The sequence below is a fragment of the Marmota flaviventris genome, chromosome 4 (genome assembly GCF_047511675.1).
Source record: "Marmota flaviventris isolate mMarFla1 chromosome 4, mMarFla1.hap1, whole genome shotgun sequence".
Taxonomy (NCBI): domain Eukaryota; kingdom Metazoa; phylum Chordata; class Mammalia; order Rodentia; family Sciuridae; genus Marmota; species Marmota flaviventris.
In genome coordinates, this window is record NC_092501.1 from 19,315,770 (window position 1) to 19,335,823 (window position 20,054).

The 20,054-nt window shown below is 35.8% G+C and overlaps 1 protein-coding gene across 6 annotated transcripts in view; it reads right to left on the minus strand.

The window, feature by feature from the left end:
- Nucleotides 1-20,054, minus strand: part of Add3 (adducin 3) — a 120,718-nt gene that overhangs the window by 19,660 nt on the left and 81,004 nt on the right. For all 6 annotated transcript variants that reach the window (XM_071610932.1, XM_071610929.1, XM_071610933.1 and 3 more), the window contains exon 2: nt 16,995-17,218. In XM_071610932.1, the coding sequence (XP_071467033.1) occupies nt 16,995-17,189 (195 nt within the window). In that variant the 5' untranslated portion in view covers nt 17,190-17,218. The remainder of the gene's footprint in view (nt 1-16,994; nt 17,219-20,054) is intronic.

A 20,054-nucleotide genomic window follows, 5' to 3' on the forward strand; every position in this document is an offset into this window, starting at 1 on the left:
GGGACCAGGTCTGGCTCAGTGTTTGTGCTTCTCTTAGCAAAACAGTTGAGAGTTATTTGTGATGAGAACTGAATGAGCTGGGTGCTTATAGCTTCAATTTTGGGAGCTCAATTATGGGACCATAGGACATCTTAACTGATTTAGCCCAGGAAGAAGGTCATCCTTCCTTGAGGCATCATGTTGGCCTGTAGGGGCATCTGGGTCAACAGGGAACCTACAGCTTCTGTTGTCAATATGAAGCCAGTCTTCAACACCTTCACCATGTGACAAGGAAATGTAGTAGGAATGGTGGGCTGCACAGACTTTAGTGTCTCTCCCATACACACAAAGGCACACATACACAACATATACCACATCTTGGGACATAGGTTCCACTGATCAAGCTGCTGAAGTTCTTGGGACAATTCAGGGGAAGTAAAAAAAATCCAAAAGGAAAATGTTATACTCTCTGCTAATAAAGCAAATGGATGTTTGAGTGATTAAAAAACAAAACCAAACCAAACCAAGAAAACTCGAATTGTGACCATATTTGAATTCTGAGTTCAGGGAGCAATTTACATTAGTTAAATATGATTTTCTTTTAAAATTTAAGACTTGTTAAATGTAAATAATTAGTAAAATTATAAGAAGATGGAAAACATCTACTTTCATCGTCTGTATCTAGTTCATTTAAATATACAACTGAAACCAGAAAAACTGTTCTATATAACATCTTTTACAACACATACTATATTATCAGAAAACCCCACTAATAATCAAAATCCTGTGAACACAAAGTGGTTGTAGGCTGTGTAAAAGATGGACGGATGCCTTTATAGAGGAGTAACATGAGTAATTTACCATGGTTAAGGCTAAAAGGAAAAGAATCTCCTAGATACCCTCATTTATCTTTTCTTTTTTTTGGTGCCAGGGATTGAACTCAGGGGTACTTAACCACTGAGTCTCATCCCTAGCCCCTTCTTTTTTTATATTTTATTTAGAGATAGGGTCTCACTGAGTTATTTAGTGCCTGGCTAAACTGCTGAGGTTGGCTTTGAACTTTTAATCTTCCTGCCTCAGGAGAGCCATTGGGATTACAGGCATGCACCATTGTGCCTGGCTCTTATTTACTTTTATATAAATCACAGAAAACTTGTAGACATACGGCAGTGGGCCATCTACTCTTCTGAAACTTTGTCTTCCCTTCAAAAACAAACTATTTAAACCTTTTCTTCAAAGCAGGTATAACAAATATCTATGATTTAGTAAAAAATTATTAGTGTATTTATCAGTCATTATGTATGTTACAACATCTCTGAGAAGTAGGCATTATTTATTTTGTTGAATGTCCATGGCCCCATGTTCTTCCAGGAAGAATTCAAGAAAACTTTCACAGATTAAAGTAATACAAAATAAAATAAATAAAATGTAAGTAAGAAAAATAAAGCTAAAGAGAAAAATAAGCCTAAGGAGATTAGAAAGAACCAGGAATAAGATTAAGATAATAAATGAATGCCATAAAATTTTACACATCTGTTGGAGATGGGCTAAATTTTATCTAAATTCTTAGGGAGCCAACATGAATCAAGATAACCTGCTCACTGTGTGGATTTACAATGGCTTTAAGATAAAAAACCAACCAGTTGCATAAGAGAAATCACACTATTTATAAACTGATGAGAAATTTCTGCTGGGTGGGATGACAGAGCTACATAAGAAAGGTTAAAAATCTGTTCGAGGTCACACAGCTGGTGAATGTCACAGGCAAGGACACAGGTCAAATGCTTTGTTCATTAGTGAAATGCTCCTTACACTTCCTTTTTTCCTATTTTTCATTTATTCTTTTTAGTTATAAATGATAGTAGAATGTATTTTGACATATCATACATATGTAAAGTATAACTTCCCATTCTTCTTGTTGTACATGATATGGAGTTAAAATAATCTCCTTTCACTTCTGTTTATTCCATAATATAGTAAGTACTTACTACCTCAAGACTTTAGGATACCTATCGTGGCACAGAGGGATAAAGCCCTTCTGAAATCACTAGTGAGTGTCCCTTTTAAGGCCAAATAGCTTCTATGCAGTATAGATAAGAAATATTTTTGAAATAAATGAAATTTCTCCAGGCTTTTGTTGATAATGCTTCAACAGGTAAGAATTCTTTTAGTGCAAAAGGTTTAATTTTTTATCATGAACATTTTTTGCTTCAAAGGTTTTTGAAATAGTATTCAGATAATTACCTAAGTCACAGAGCAATACTAAGTGTAAAAATTCCTACTGATATAAAAATGTTTCAGTTGATTTAAAAAAATCTGTCAGTAAACTTCTATTAAAATATTCCAAGAATAAACATTTTACTTTATCTTTCCTATAAATTAAAAGTCCAATGCTAATAATTCTTCGTAGTTGATTAATTTTGAGTCTCAAAATTAAGTCATTAAATAGGCAAAGACTTGCTCAAGATTACATACTTAATAAATAAATGAAATAAAGATTCAAAGCCAGAATTCTCATGAGCTTCCGAAGATGTCTTCCTAATTTTATCAGACCTGGGTTGAATCTCTGAAACCAAATACAACAAATAAGGCAGCAGGCAGGTTGTGATAAGAAATGTTGGGTAATTTTGTATGCCACATTAGAGCATTTGGTTATTTGGTGGATGAAAAAACCAAACTTATACAGCAGCAGATTATAGTGATCCTGGAGTACCAAGCAAAGTATTCACCCTTATGCAGTTAAGGCCTAGAGTTGTGGCTCAGTGGTAGAGCGCTTGCCTTGCAGGTGTGAGGCACTGGGTTTGATTATCAGCACTACATATAAATAAATGAAAAATAATGTTCTATCAACAACTAAAAAATATTTAAAGAAAAAAAAAAAAGAATTAATCAATGCATGATGATGAACCAACTTATAAGAGGATGGTGAAGTCACAGACCAGGCTTATAAAGGCAGATTAGCCAATAGTTCTCTACAGTCTACATTATAACAGAGTTGGGTTAAAGACATGGAAGATATACATAAAATCACAGCATAGCCAGGCGCGGTGGTGCATGCCTGTAATCCCAGCAGCTTGGGAGGCTGAGACAGGAGGATCGCGAGTTCAAAGCCAGCCATGGCAATGGCAAGGTGCTTAGCAAATCAGTGAGACCCTGTATCTAAATAAAGTACAAAATAGGACTGAAGATGTGGCTCAGTGGTAAAGTACCCCTTGGTTCAATCCCTGGCACCCCCCTGCCCCGCAAAAAAGTTACAGCATAAACCATGTTCTCCTCCCCAGATACAGAAAAGCATAGATGAGGAGGTAGTGAAGACTGTGACATTTTGTGTATAACATGGCCAAGGCAGAGTGCCATTAGGATGATAGATTCTTTAAGACCTTCAAAACCTAAAACACAGCACAACCAATTATGATTATAATCTTCAAAGTGCTGTCACAAAAGTATAATGTGTTTTAAATTAGCACTTATATATACATTTCCACAAAGATAGTTGTTTACTATGTGCTAGGCACTGCACTACATGCTCTTATGTTATTTCATTGAATGGTCACAACCAATGAATAAGGTAATTTCTCTGCCTTTCCACAAGGAATCTGAAGCACAAGTGGGCTTCCTATTGTCACGCAGCTAGTATGTAAAGGATGAGGCAAGATTTGGACCCAGATTCCAAACAAGCACGTGTACGTGTTAATTTTTTCTTTTTTCTTTTTTTTTGTATAAACAAATTAAAACTGGAAATGATGAGAAATGTGCTGACCTCTAACTTGGTCAAGTAGCTTGGTACTTTAGGGTCTTCATAATCTGCTTCAATGTCATTTTTTTGGTTTTATCTACCATTTCTCCTCATGTTCTGGTCTAGCTTTTGAGCTTCTCCTATCATTCTCTGATCACTACCATTTCATCTAATGGAAGAACTGGCCACCACTGTTCCTCTTCCAATGACTTCTTCCCCCACATTCCACACTTGTCTTAAATTTTATCTTCTTTCTGAAGTCTATCCAAAATCACCCTCATAGGAGAAAGGAATCTATATTTCTTCCCTTCCACACCCTACTCTGAACTCTTTTCACATTTCCTTACACTGTACTTAGGGAACCAGTCATATGACTGTAATTGTTTATCTATTTTTTCTATTCTACTATAGTGTATTATTTGATGACTGCATTGTTTCTTTTGTAGTTCTTGAGTGTCCAGTTCAGCTCAATTAGTAGTTAAGTTAGAATTTTCCTTGATATAAAGAAAGTGAAGAATCTTTTTGTTGTTGTTGTTGTACTAAGTGTTGAGAGCCACAGCCGAAGGGGCCCCAGCAAACTTCCAGCTGCCAGCAAACTTCCAGCTGCCGGCTGATGATTGGCTCACAGCGGCCCCAGCAACATCTAGCTGATTGGCTCCTCTGCGGTGATGCTCATTGGGCTGTTTCCCTGCCCTTTCAGACCACGGAGCTGCTCATTGGGGGACTTTTTTGGCTCCACCCACGTGACCCAGCCAATCGGCCTCAAGAGCAGGAGGATTGTGGGAGGTGGAGAGAAGCTTGTGTGGGAGAGAGAGGCTTGTGGAAAGCCGGTGGTGGCAGTTGAGGCTCTGTGGGTTTTTCCTGAGAGGCTGTTTTGTTTGGCGTGTGTGGTTCTAAAACTAAAGTTAGTTTCTTTTGACAAGTGGCTCCTGATTGTGCCCAGCCAGACTGCGGCATTTGGTGGCCCGTACGGGGAGCGACTGAGGGTAAGTGAAACTGCTCGCCCCTGAGGGCAGGGCGAGAGGATGGGTAGCCATTTTAAGATTCCTCTTTTATTTTGCTTCACTTTTGTTTTAAGTTGCCTGTCCCTGGAGATGAGTGAGACGGAAGAAAAACCACTCACATCTGAGGAAAAACTATTTACGTCTGAGGAACAGATAGGGAGAAAGGACGGATGCACATGTCAGGAGGATAGAAAGGCTATAATGACTTTTTGTTGTTCCCTTTTTATTTCATTCTGTCTCGGTTTTGTTTGGTGTCATCTTGTTGGGTTGTATTATAGTAGAAATATGGGATCAGAAATTAGTAAAAAACAAACTGAAAGAGTGTTAAGTAAATTGTTAGAGGAAGGAGGCATCTCAGTAAAATCAAGAACAATCAGGGCATATGTTGATACAATACAAAAATGTAGCCCATGGCTTTTTAAGGAGGAGTTGTTAAATATATCACAATGGAACCATCATGGTGAAGATTTAAAAAGAATAGAAAAGAAAAGCCCAGGGACTCTGCCAGTTGGCACATTGCCATTGTGGACGTTCATATCTTGTTTGCTTAGTCCAAAGCCTTCAGTTCAGACAATGGTAGAGGAAGGAGAAGACATATTGATTCAAGTAAAAGAGAAGGTCTCTCAAGTTAGTCAGACAGAGGAAAAGATTCAAGTAAAAGAGAAGGTCTCTCAAGCTAGTCAGACAGAGAAAGAAAGTGTAAAACAGAAAAAGCCATCAGGGGGAAAGTTACAACAGGAGACTGCTACTAACACCTTTCTATCACCAGAGGGTGTAAGTGTCCAACCAACAGCACCACCTCTACAGGAGACTGCTACTAACACCTTTCTATCACCAGAGGACGTAAGTGTCCAACTAACAAGGCCACCTCCATATGCTGGGAGGTCCCCAACCCCCGCAGTTGATAGTTGGGATCCTGAGACAAGATCTCAAATATTAACATGCCCTGTATTTGAGGCAGGAGGGCAGCGATTTTACCATGTTTTAAATTTCAAAACAGTGAAGCAGCTAAAAGAGGCTGTAACAACCTATGGTCCTCAAGCACCCTTCACTGTAAGCATGGTCGAATCCATTAACAACTTGAACATGACGCCAGCAGATTGGGCTAATATGTGTAAAGCTGTGCTAAATGGAGGACAATACCTGTTATGGAAGGTTGCCAATGAGGAATTTTGCAAGGAGATGGCTAGGCGAAATGCAGCAGCTGGTTATCCTCAGAGAAATCTAGATATGTTGTTAGGAAAGGGACCTTATGAGGATCAGCAGCAACAAATTGCATATGATCCTGGTGTATATGCACAAATTGCTGTAGATGCAATTAAGGCATGGAAGACTTTAAAAGGACATGGAGGTTTACAAGGTCAATTATCTAAGGTAATACAAGGAGCTAATGAACCTTATGCTGAATTTGTAGATAGGCTTATTCAAACAGCTACCAGAGTTTTTGGGAATACAGAACAAGCAATGCCATTACTAAAACACCTGGCTTATGAGCAAGCGAATCGTTGGTGCAGAGATATCATTAGACCATGGAAACATGAAGATTTAAACACATATATTAAATTATGTAGAGACATTAATGAACAAGAGCAAGTCGTGGCAGCTGCAGTAAAACAGGCTTTAGATGCCAGAGACATTAATGAACAAGGGCAAATTGTGGCAGCTGCAGTAAAACAGGCTTTAGATGCCAGGCCAAGAACATGCTACAATTGTGAACAAACAGGACATTTTAAAAGGAATTGCCCCATTGGAGGAGGGTTTAACAAAACTAGGTATCAAAGGAGTAGAATACCAGGTATTTGCCCACGATGCCGTAGAGGGAGACATTGGGCTAATGAATGCCATTCTCAAACCACCATAGAGGGTACTCCATTATCAAAAAACGAACAAGGACCAGGTGTTTATCCACGATATCGTGGAGAAAGGCATCGGGCTCCGTTGCCAAAAAATGGACAGGGGGGCCCAATGCTCCGGGCCCAAAACCACAAATATACGGAGCACTGGAGGAACCCAGCAACCCCATCAGGGTAGTGCCCAGGACACACTGTCCATCAGATCCCTCATCAGACAAACCAGAGGGAGCGCAGGGTTGGACATCTGCGCCTCCGCCAGAGCAGTACTAACTCCAGAGATGGGAGTTCAAATCATTCCCACAGGGGTGAAAGGACCTCTTCCCAAAGGAACAGTAGGCTTATTATTGGGACGCAGCTCTTCTACTCTAAAAGGACTTATGATAAGTCCTGGGGTAATTGATCCCGATTATGAAGGTGAAATAAAAATTATAGCCAGTTCTCCAAAGGGTATATCAGTAATTTCACCAGGAGATAGAATAGCACAGTTACTAATAATACCCAGCCTACATGATAAATTTTCCAGTCGTACTGTAGAAAGAGGTTCCAAGGGATTAGGCTCCACAGGTGTAGATTGGGCTATGCTTTCTTTAAATTTAGATTCTCGCCCCATGCTAAAACTAAATATTCAAGGACATGAATTTATTTATTATTTATTTTTTTAAATTTTTTATTGTTGGCTGTTCAAAACATTACATAGTTCTTGATATATCATATTTCACACTTTGATTCAAGTGGGTTATGAGCTCCCATTTTTACCCCATATACAGATTGCAGAATCACATCAGTTACACATCCATTGATTTACATATTGCCATACTCATGTCTGTTGTGTTCTGCTGCCTTTCCTATCCTCTACTATCCCCCCTCCCCTCCCCTCCCCTCTTCTCTCTCTGCCCCCTCTACTGACATTCATTTGTCCCCCTTGTATTATTTTTCCCCTTCCCCTCACTTCCTCTTGTATGTACTTTTGTATAACTCTGAGGGTCTCCTTCCATTTCCATGCAATTTCCCTTCTCTCTCCCTTTCCCTCCCACCTCTCATCCCTGTTTAATGTTAATCTTCTTCTCATGCTCTTCGACCCTACTCTGTTCTTAGTTACTCTCCCTATATCAAAGAAGACATTTGGCATTTGTTTTTTAGGGATTGGCTAGCTTCACTTAGCATAATCTGCTCTAATGCCATCCATTTCCCTGTAAATTCTATGATTTTGTCATTTTTTAATGCAAAGTAATCCAGCCACTTAGAAATCAAAATCCTGAACTACAAATATTTCACTATATGGATGATGTATTATTAGCACACAAAGATAAAAACACATTGCTAGAATGTTATGCCACACTTACAAACTTATTAAAAAATTATAATCTAGAGATAGCAATAGATAAAGTACAATTAAATTTTCCAATTAATTATTTAGGAGTTCTATTATCCTCAACCATGGTCCGTCCACCAAAAATTCAAATACGAGTAGATCAACTCAAATCACTTAATGACTTTCAAAAGTTATTAGGAGACATAAATTGGATAAGGCCTTATCTAGGCACACCAACAGGAGAGTTGGGACCTTTATTTGATATCCTAAAAGGTCCATCAGATCCAAATTCACCCCGAATGTTAACGCCTGAAGCAAGAAAGGCATTAAAAATCATTGAAACATATATGGAAAATATGCATTTGGATAGAATTGATATAAGTTTGCCTTTATTATTTATTGTACTACCAAAAAAAATATTCCTACAGGAGTATTTTGGCAAGAAGGTCCATTATTATGGATACATTTATCTTATTCTCCTAACACTATTCTTACTAGGTATCCTGAGGCTGTAGGACAATTAATACTCAAAGGAATAAAAGCAGCAAAGGGAGTGTTTGGAATTTCGCCCAATAAAATTATTACTCCATATACTATGAATCAAATTGATGAGTTAGCTAATGAGTTAAATACTTGGGCAATAATCATGTGCAAATCTAATGTTTCATTTGATAACCACTTACCATCTAATCCTTTATTGTCTTTTTGGTCATTGCATCCTGTAATTTTTCCAAAAATGACAAGAAAAACACCTATCATGAATGCTCCAAATATATTCACTGATGGGTCAAATAATGGTACAGCAGCAGTAGTTACCCCTGATCAAACTTTTACATTTTTAGTACCCAAACAATCAGCTCAAAAGGTAGAGCTTAATGCAGTTTTACAAGCTTTTGTGATGTTTAAAGATTCTGTATTTAATTTATTTTCTGATAGCCAGTATGTAGTTAATGCTATAGTATCTCTTGAAGATGCTGGTAGGATTTCCCCTTCTTCTACTGTTTTCTCTTTGCTTTCCACTATACAAAGTCTAATCTGGGATAGAAAAGATCCATTCTTTATAGGACATATCAGGGCACTTACAGGATTGCCTGGAGCCCTTAGTTTGGGCAATGATTTAGCAGATAAAACTACACATGACATACATATTTTCTCTACACTAGAAGAAGCTATAAATTTTCATAAAAAGTTCCATGTCAATGCTAATACTTTACAAAAGCGTTTTAAAATAACTAAGGAACAAGCTAGACAAATAATAAAACAATGTCAAAATTGTGTGACCTTTTTACCACAAGTTAATCTTGGAGTCAATCCTAGAGGATTGATACCTAACCATATTTGGCAGATGGACGTCACACACTTGCCAGAATTTGGAAAATTAAAATATTTGCATGTTACAGTTGATACTTCTTCTGGATTTTTGATGGGCTCCCTTCATGCCGGAGAAAAAACTAAAGATGTTATAGCTCATTGCTTACAAAATTTTGCCACTCTGGGCGTTCCAAAACAGTTAAAAACAGATAATGCCCCTTGTTATACTTCTACCTCTTTTAAACAATTTTGTTCATCATTTGGCATTACTCATATAACAGGAAGCCCATACAATCCACAGGGACAAGGCATAGTTGAAAGAGCTCATGAAACTATTAAAATGTACTTATTAAAGCAAAAAGAAGGAATTGGGAAGGGGTATATATTCCCCAAAGATAAACTTAAAATAACCCTTTTTACTCTAAACTTTTTAAATTTGGATTCATCAGGACTTAGTGCTGCGGAAAGGCATATGTGTCCAAAAAATGTGCATAAGCCCAAGGTACTTTGGAAGGATATTCTAACAGGACAATGGAAAGGTCCTGACCCAGTAATTGTCTGGAGTCGGGGGTCTGTTTGTGTGTTTCCACAGGGAGAACAGCAGCCGATTTGGATTCCAGAGAGATTAACCAAGGTCCTGACCCAGTGATTGTCTGGAGTTGGGGGTCTGTTTATGTGTTTCCACAGGGAGAACAGCAGCCGATTTGGATTCCAGAAAGATTAACTAAAGCGATTTCTACAGACCAAAAAGAAGATGATTTGGCTCAAATCCATAACAACTGATATCCAAAACTCCAGTTTGGCTATTCTTACATCTGCAACAGAACCGGGATGCTTCTTTCAATATCTATTTTATTATTGCCCTTTGCCATATCATGAAGTTCTATTTTGTTTTTTGAGCTCATACAGACCTAGGTTAATGTTTTGCTGATCAGTTCTATTTTTTGACTATAGAGTTTTTAAACATTGCAATGGAGATTTCACCTGTAAAAAGTTATAAGGCCTTTACTATAATGTTATGTGTTGTATGTATTATATTATGTGTGCACACTTGTGTTTTGTGTTATATGTTTGAATGTACGTATGTCCATATATCATATATGATGAGCGCTCATGATAAAATGGATCCAAATATTTTTTTTTCACGTGATTTATATGGTTTAATTTAAATTGGGTAAACAACTGTTGAGGATTGTTTTAATATGTAAACAAAAAAGAAGGTTAACAGATCTGTTTGTTTACTTTCACCTTTCCTTTTCATTATATTTAATAATTCTCTTAAAGATAATGTAAATTGTTAAGAAAATTGTTTTCTTTTAGTGCCTTCTGTAATGTTACATAATTTTTTCTTTAGCAATTCTTTATTGCCAGAATTCCTATCTTCATCCCAGTGCCGGTGAAGACAATGTAAATTGTTAAGAAAATTGTTTTCTTTTAGTGCCTTCTGTAATGTTACATAATTTTTTCTTTAGCCATTATTGCCAGAATTCCTATCTTCATCCCAGTGCTGGTGAAGTCAAAGATAAAACCAATCTACAGCTTCTACAATAGCCATCACTGAACTGCTTGCAGAACTTGCCTGGACACATTGTGAACTCACCTGTATGCATTGTGAACTATCTGTTGGTGCAGCAACTTGTGGTAGTGTTGGGGTATTTTCAATTAGTAGTTAAGTTAGAATTTTCCTTGATATAAAGAAAGTGAAGAATCTTTTTGTTGTTGTTGTTGTACTAAGAAATGAACCTGGGATGCTTTACATGAGCTACCTCCCCAGTCCTTGTTATAGGATCCTGGTAGGTTGCTGAGGCTGGCCTCAAACTTGTAATCCTCCTGTCTCAGCATCCTGAGTCACTAGGATTACAAGTGTACACCATCACATCTGGCCCGAATTTAACCTTGGCTGACCTAATGATAACAAAGATTCATTTCACATATCATTTAGCAAGAAAACAGTCTTATATAAGTCTGTCGCTTGAATGAGAAATTCCTCCTGCATAATAATTATGTAATAATTATCCATCATCTATTGGGGGAAATTTTTTTTTAAATAAGAAATTCATCTTTATTGAATGTTATAAATTTTTTAAAAGTCAATTAATTCTTCAACTCAAAATCCTACCCCAAACTTAGTTTGTCCCCAGAGCATTACAGCTTTAAAAGCTCTTTCATCAAACAGTCTAAAAAAAATCCCTCAGTGAAAAAAAATGTTTAAGTTAGAGGGTGCTTTAAAGTTTTATCTAAATCTTACACCCTTCTATTTTATACAGTTCCTTTCAATATTGAGGGAATGAGGCTACAAACTTTGAATACATATGGTATGAACAAAAATAAACTTAATGAAAACATGAGATTCACAGATTTGATATTCATGTAAGTCAAGACATTTAGCACACCTAGTACTGAATACTATAAAGTAAAAGTAAAATTAATTTGAAATATTGGATCATAAGGTGTTTCTGAAATTAAAACTTTTAGGAGAAAGTAGAACTAAATGAAATATTTTTTAAGTCACAGAGAAAAGGACCAATTGAATAAAAGAAACTAACCTGATATAATTATTTTAGTTTATACTAAAAAAGACAAAAAAATCAACAGGCAGATTTATCAGAAATGTCTAGCTTAGGAAACTTGGGTAACAGAATGCTGAAAGACATCAGAAATGAATTTTAAGTGTCCACATCTGGATATTTGACCTCATGATAATTACTAGAGAGGAAAACTGGAGCAAAAGAAAAAAAATGATTACACACTTGCTGCTCCCAAGGCACTCTGCAATTATGTATTAGATCTCTCCTAAAGTGGGATTAGGAGCACAACAAACTTACTTAGAATTTCTCCATTAAGAAATGTATTCATTTGGAAATAGATTACGACTGGCCCTGTTGAAAGGAGAAAAAACAAATAAACCAAATTTTCTTCTGGATGGTCTTTTTCCTCTATCTAAGTCTTAACATGAAACTAAAAGTTAGAACGAAAACTTTTCTTGCAACTGGTTTTAAAAAAATATAAACAAAGTTAATAAAGAATATTTGTATCTTAAAACTTTTAAAGAGACCAGGTAGAGCACAGTGATTCTGAACAATTTTTCTAATTAAGGCACCCTGTTAACATTTAGGCCTTAATTACAATGATATCCTAAAATTGTATACGGCTTTGAAGTTTCTCCTGCCTTCCAAATATGTTTAAGAACTGGATAATGCCCCGTTATTTAAAATTACTAGTATGTCATATGTCTGTTATTCTATTTTTCAGAACAACTTCCTACACATGCATTAAGCAGTCTAGATTGCTTCCTATGGTGGTAAGGATTAAGAAGCCTATCAACAATTTTCCATATGGAGCAGTAAAGTTCAGGAGAAGCTTGATGAATAACATTAAAGTATTTAAAACTTGAAGCCCACCCAGTTATTCACATACCTATCTATTTATGCACTCAGATTTACCAAATATCTACTGTGTTCCAAGTGCTACCTGCTAGTTTTTAAATCTGTATGCTTCTTGAACTCTGAAGAAGCACCACCTACTTCCAACAGTTTATTTTGGACATTTTGAGAAAAGGGTGTAAATTATAATACAGAGTTTCTACAAACATTATATATGATGAGTACATTGGTCAAAGAGAATCTGTGGATTCTATGGCATTAACAAAATACTAAGCTAAACTAGTTTACTCACCAACATTTGATTTCTAAGATAAATACTTTCCTTAAAAAATTTAAATATGGGGCTGGGATTGTAGTTCAGTGGTAGAGCATTGCCTAGCATATGGGAGGTCCTAGGTTTGAGTCTCAGCACCACACAAAAATAAATAAATAAAATAAAGGTGTCCATCTACAACGAGAAAAAATATTTTTTAAAAATGTAAATATAACAAGCTGCAGAATCTCTAAAAAGAATACTTTCTGGGAGTCAGAACAAGATGAACTATTTTTCAAGTTAAGGCAAACAGTAGCTATTTTTATTATTCAAATTAACAAATTACATTTAAATCAAAGCATCTTCTGATCAGAAAAAACTCTTCTTGGGTTGGGCTGAATTAACCTGAGCAACAAAATTTGAAGATGAATAAAATAATACAAAATAGAAGGTGGAATTTTTTTCATTGTTATTAAATTCTTTAAATGGTATAGCTACTTACTTGTTAAGAATATGAGTTTTGGAGTTAAAATTTTGACCCCACCATTTAACCAATCTGTAAAACATTGAGCAAGTTAATGTCTCTAAGTTTAGTTTTTATTCATCTGTAAGCAAAGAATATTAAATATGTATGTATATATATATTTTATCTATCTATCTATCTATCTATCTATCCATCTTTTGAACTGATGATTGAATAAGTGGTTCTTTACTAATGAGTTACATCCCCAGTCCTTTTTATTTTTTGATACAAGATCTTGCTGAGGCTTGTGATCCTCCTGCTTTGGCCTCCCAAGTAGCTGCAATTATAGGCATGCACTACTGTGCCTGGTGATATTAATATTTCTTTGTCTGAATTGCTTTGGGGACTAAAGATTATAATACATACATACAAAGTAGGTACCTGGCACATAGTAAGAATTTAGTAATAAAAGTATACATTGCGCTTTTATTAGTTTCTGTCCTGATTTCCTTTCTTTCCAACCTGAGAATTTTAACTAGAAGGCTTAAGATGTGTTACTTACAAACATTAATTAGTAATATCTATGATTTTGATCTTTATTGGTGAACTCCAATATTTATAGGAGACACACAAAATTTTTAGAGAATCATATTGGCAGAAACACTGTAAGCTTGGGCTAAAAGGAATAAAGTCAATACAAAAGGAAACAAGGCCTTTCAAAACCTCCATAAGGTGGAAACAGGTTGAGAAAAACACAGTTGCAAACACAGACTACCTTTCAAGGAAAAGGAAGGATGACTCAGATAGGGGAACCAAGAAACCAGAGGGCAGAGCCAAAAACTATGGAGACTCTTGGTAAGCAGTAGGACTGATTTCTCTTCAAGGAGCTTCCAAACATTTTTCCCACCTAGATTTCACAATTGCTTAAACCATTGATTCTTGGTACAATACCAGCCCCCTGCCCAAGCCCCAGAATTTTCTGTTTTTGAATAGGAATATCTGTAACAGTTATCTTATGCCTGTCCCACCATAAAATATATGTGTATATGGTGGTAGTGGAGAGCAAATAAGTTGTTTCCTTATAGTGAACAGACTGAGAGGAACTGTACTTGAGGAAGTGCATTTAGGAACATCTGTACCTGGACCAAATTTAGATGATAAGAGTCTAGATTCAAGTTAACGTCATAATAGAATGAGATCTCTAAGAGAAATCAGGAGAGGGTGAGTGTATTTTGCACATGGGAGAAGGGAAAAATAAATCATGACTACAGTACTTTTAAAATAAATTGTGACCACAGGGTGCATAATTGTTTCTTAAGAAGGTAAACTCAATTTTTCTCTCCCTGGTATGAGCTGAACTTTAGTGTCTCACTTTTTTTAAAAAATATTTTTTTTAGTTATAGGTGAACACAATATTTTTATTTTATTTATTTATTTTTATGTGTGCTGATGATGGCAGGTGATGTCTGAGATTAGGTCATTAAAAAGCACAGAAGGCTACCTTCTCTGGGGAAAGCATTCAAGCAGCCTTAATAAAAGGTTCATGTGACAAGGAACTGTGGCCTTTTGCTATCAGCTATGTAAGTGATCTATCATAAGAGATGATCCTTCCATCCCAGTGAAGCCTCCAAATGACAGCAGTCATGGCAGATGTCTTCTGTAACTTCATAAGAGAACCTGAGCCAGAACCACTCAGCTAAGTGCTTCTGAGCCCCTGACTCAGAAATGGTAAGATAAGAAATGTTTGTTGTTTTAAGCTGCTAATTTGTAATTTATCAATAGATAACTAATACAAGCCCATCATGTAACATTTCCTTTGGTAAACAATTTCTCTTATATTAAAATAAATTTGAACACTTTAAATTTATACACTTTCACAAACAAAATTTTAAATACACTAGGCAAAGATCTAGGAGGGGAAAAAAAATCAACCCATAATGCTTTTAAATTTCGGCCTTCTTCATTCCTCTTTGGGCAGAAAAATGACGATCTTTATATCCACTCTTTCCGGTTATTTCAGTTTCCCAAGGCACAAGCCAATTTACAAATGTAGATATACAAGTATAAAAATTAAACAATCTACTCAAAGTCATGATGTCTTTATTTAATGGGGGAAACTATAAAAGAAAAAACCCTGGGAATAGAAATGTAACTTAGTACTTTTTCATTTACACCTTAGTTAGAATTCATTGGTCCTCTTTGGGGCACTTCCCTCAGAATCTCAATATTTAACAACCTTGAACAAAATCCGAACTTCATCTCTTTCTCTCAATTACTTTACAATATCTGTTACAATCAATTACTTTACATTATCTGTTTCAATAATCATTTGGTTAATAAGTTAGTTCTTAAACCTACTTTTAAGTGGGATTTTTTTAGAGCAAGAAATAAATCTATTTTGATCTAAATAATGTGCATTACAAGGATCTGGAAACATAAACTCAGGTTTGTAAGGCATGGAACATATAATCTCTCATCTCTGGTTAATTTCTGTTCCATTTGGAAAGAGTTTCTTTAAACTGGGTGCTATACTTTTAAAATTCCTCAAAGCTGGCACTGCTTTTATAACTTGTACTTCAAAGCTTTCATCAGGGCCACTGGTATGGGAAATCACACAGAGTGGAATTCCCCCTTTGGCTTTTGACTCAACTTCTGTAATTAAATTCACAAGGGCATGACAAAAATGATTTACCAGTGCTACTTCAGGCAGCTCTATGCTCTGGTGCTTATTTTAGTACCTAAGTTGGAAGTCCAATGAGCCAAACATAGGTATCACGTGTCTATGTCTGCAGAACTCTGCCTTAAGGAGTCCATGATCTTTATTATACATAAAGTTATAAAATCATTTTGCATCTTAAACCAAGGTGTTCTCTCATTTTCCAGTTACAATAATCATTTGGTTAATATTTAGTCTAACTTGGTGTGTAATTCCACTGAGTGTTTATAAAAAACTAACAAATCACTTGAATATGATTTAACAGTCTGGATGTTGCTGTGCCAGACAGAATTTTCACCTCAAACTGAATTTACTATAATATTATATATAATAATAATCTACTTTAAATCCAGTTACTTTGGGGTGTGTATGCATGTATGCCTGCATTAGGTGTGTTAACATTAGGCTGCCATATCAGACCACAAAAACCTCAAGTCTTTCTATGCTGCTGTGTGTATGAAGACACCCAAGGAATTAAAAACAGGTATGAGGCATACACCTAGCCTACTCCTTGATTACTATGACTTGAGTCATGTCTTTCTTCACTGATATTCAGTCTAACTTGGTGTCCTTGAATTCAGTAAAATTGTCTGTTCTCTTTTTATAAAGCATTACACCCAGAAAACATACTCCAAAATGTACACCACTAACACAATACTAGATTCTTATTAAATCTTTGTAAAGCAAATACATAATTTAAGTGCCCATTTCTCCTTTAAGCAACTAGACACTCCTCCTCCACCCCTTTTAATCTGACAGTAGCTTAAGATACTTTCTACCTCATTCTATCAAGGTTCTCAAGAGGAATAAAAATTAAAGGCTTGGGGTTGGGGATGTGGCTCAAGCAGTAGCGCGCTTGCCTAGCATGCGTGCGGCCCGGGTTCAATCCTCAACACCACATACAAACAAAGATGTTGTGTCCGCCGAAAACTAAAATAAATAAATAAATATTAAAAAAAAAATTAAAGGCTTATAGTAACTTACAGGACTCTGCAGAATCTGAGTAACTCGTTTCCTCTGCTCCATCATATTGAAGTCTTGTCGTAGATCAGGAGACATGTTCCTCTCCCGAATGTATTCAGGGTCATTTTCATTGATTCGGTCAAAATATCTCTCTTTGTGAGGCATGCTGGGAGGAGGAGGAGTAGTGATCACGCCTTGGCTGGTATCTGAACTCATATTTCAAGTCTGTGGATTCTCCTTGTTCTCTGAATAATAAACACAAAGAAAGGAGGACATTCATGATAAATTCTTTGTTAAATTCAAATTCTACACGAGTCAAGCAGAACTTTGTTTTGCTGTCAGAGTAACATTTGCAATTTTCTTTAAAAAGTAGCTTCTGAGGGTGCTGGGGTTGTGGCTCAGTGGTAAAGCATTTTAAAAAAGTAGTTTCTCAAAAAGTATTAGAAAACAAACAAAAAAGTATTAGAACTTTTTATTCATGAGGAACTGTCTTAGATTATAACACTGTTAGAAATTGATATTTTCAGAGTTAATGGAAATGTGTACTTTAATCACTGCCAAGTGCATTTTTTTTTTTAGAGGAGCAAGGATCAAAGTATCCAAAAGAAAAATGTTACATATTGATGGCAAATTTTCACAATTAGTAAATATTGTCAGTAGAGCGTCTTTTACTCTCATATTCATGCTTGTAGGTTAAAAGAAACTTTGGCATAGTTAATGACTATTATAATCTATAGTGAATATAACTTACTAACATTTGAAAGAAACAACTTTTTCAAATGATTCAACAACTTTCCTGAGGAGAATGTGAGAACTGCTAACAATGACACCAGAATATTTAACATTAGTAGGTTCCTTCAGAAGCTATATAAACAGTCATGATTCACTTATTATCATGATTATTACTGATACTGATGATAATCCTTGATTTATGCCAGGGAGAAAAATTTATCTGGGCTTTGCTACAGTTGTATACCTCACTGACAGCTAGATCAGCAGGAAAGTCATTTAACTTTCCCTACCCTTCGACTATGAGCATATGTGTTAATGAAGTCATCCAATTCAATACATCTCAAACTGTCCCAGATTTTTTCTAATCTATTGTGGATCACTATTTTTATTAAATATGAAATAATGCACTTAGATGTCATGGTAATAAAAAACTCCAAGACAGTTTATAAATGTTTACTGTCATATTCTATACTTATCACAGAACTGGGGAAAGGAAGAAGAGAGAATGATGGCTTAATGGGTCCTGGGATTCTGTTTAAGATGGATAAAAAAGTTCTGGAACTAGATAGTGGTGATGGCTGATCAACATTGTAAATGTATTTAATGCTACTGGAGTTGAACACTCAAAAACAGCTACAATGGTAAATTGTTATTTTTAAAATCACAATTTTAAAAAACTCAAAATAGTTCACAGACTTAAGTATAAAACTATAAAATTTAAAATGTTGTAAGAGACACTGTTAAGAGGATGAAAAGAAGATAAGTATCAGAAAATATTTGTGAGCCACACATCTGATGATGAACCAGCATACAGAATATATAATGAACTTGTAAAAGTCAATAGTAAATAATCCAAACATGTCAATTAGAAATGGGCAAAAAGACAGACATTTCACCAGAGAGAATACATACATTAACAAATGGGCACATGAAAAGATGTTTAAAATCATTAGATTTTAGAGAAACAAACTAAAACCACAATGACGTGTCACTACACAAGTATGGTTAAAAAAAAAAAAATATATATATATATATATATAATATAAAAAAGACAATCCAACCGCTGGAAGGATGCAGAGAAATGAGATTCCTCTCATACACTGCTAAACGGTATAGCTATGGCCAATGGTTTGGCATTTTATTGATTAAATATTCAACTACTGTATGACCCAGCAATTATACTCCTGGCCATTTAACCCAGAGAAAAGAAAACTTATGTTCATACAAATATCTGCACACAAATATTTGAGGTAGCTTGTTTGTAAATCAGAGACCACAAACAACCTACATGTTCTTCAAGAGGTGAATGATTAAGCTGTGACACAGCTAACTGTGGAATATTATCTAGCAATACACAGAAATGATAAACACATGATATAATGCTACATGCAACAGCCTGAATAAATCTCCAATGAAGTGAAAAAGTTGAGTGAAATTGAGTGAAAAAGCTAATGCCCAAAGGTTATATACTGCATGATTCCATTTACATAATATTCTTCAGCTTTACAAAAGTGGGGAACAGAGTAGTGGCTGAGAGAGGACAAGGAGGGATGTGTATGAGAGGGGAATATGCTCAGGATAGAGGGAGTTAGGTATGGTTATAAAGACAACAGGAGCTGGCACATGCGTGTAATCCCAGAGGCTCGGGAGGCTGAGGCAGGAGGGTCTCGAGTCCAAAGCCAGCTTCAGCAATGGTGAGGCACTAAGCAACTTAGTGAGACCCTGTCTCTAAATACAAAAATGGGGCTGGGGATGTGGCTCAGTGGTTGAGTGCCCCTGAATTCAATCCCCGGTCCCCTCCACCCCCCAAAAAAGGGCAACAGGAGGGATCCCTACAGTGATGGAACTATTCAGTATCATGACTGTGGTGGTGGACACATGAATAAGTAATAAATTTACATAGTATACAAGGAAATACAATGTATACAAGGAAAAATGGGAAAATCTGATTAAGATCCACACTGTAATATTGTACCATAGTTATAAAAAAATGGATGAATGATAAACAGGATCTTTTAAGTTTGTAATGACTATGCATGTATCTACAATTATCTAAAAATTAAAGTTTAATTTTATAAAAAGTCCTTGTAGAACAGAAACAGGAAAATGGTTAGTTTCCACTTGATATCTGATCAACTCTATAGCAGGTTAAAGCTTACACTGTAGTTATCTAGATATTTCTAGTACCAGAAAGAATTTTAAAGTAGTTGAGGAAATACAACTAAATTGTATCTGAATAAAAATGCAGAAATCCTATTAGCCTCAATTGGTAACTGTAAAATGTTTTTCATAGTGATTAGTCTAGAGGAGCTTTGGAACATGAAATGTGGTAATATAACAGTTGACTTA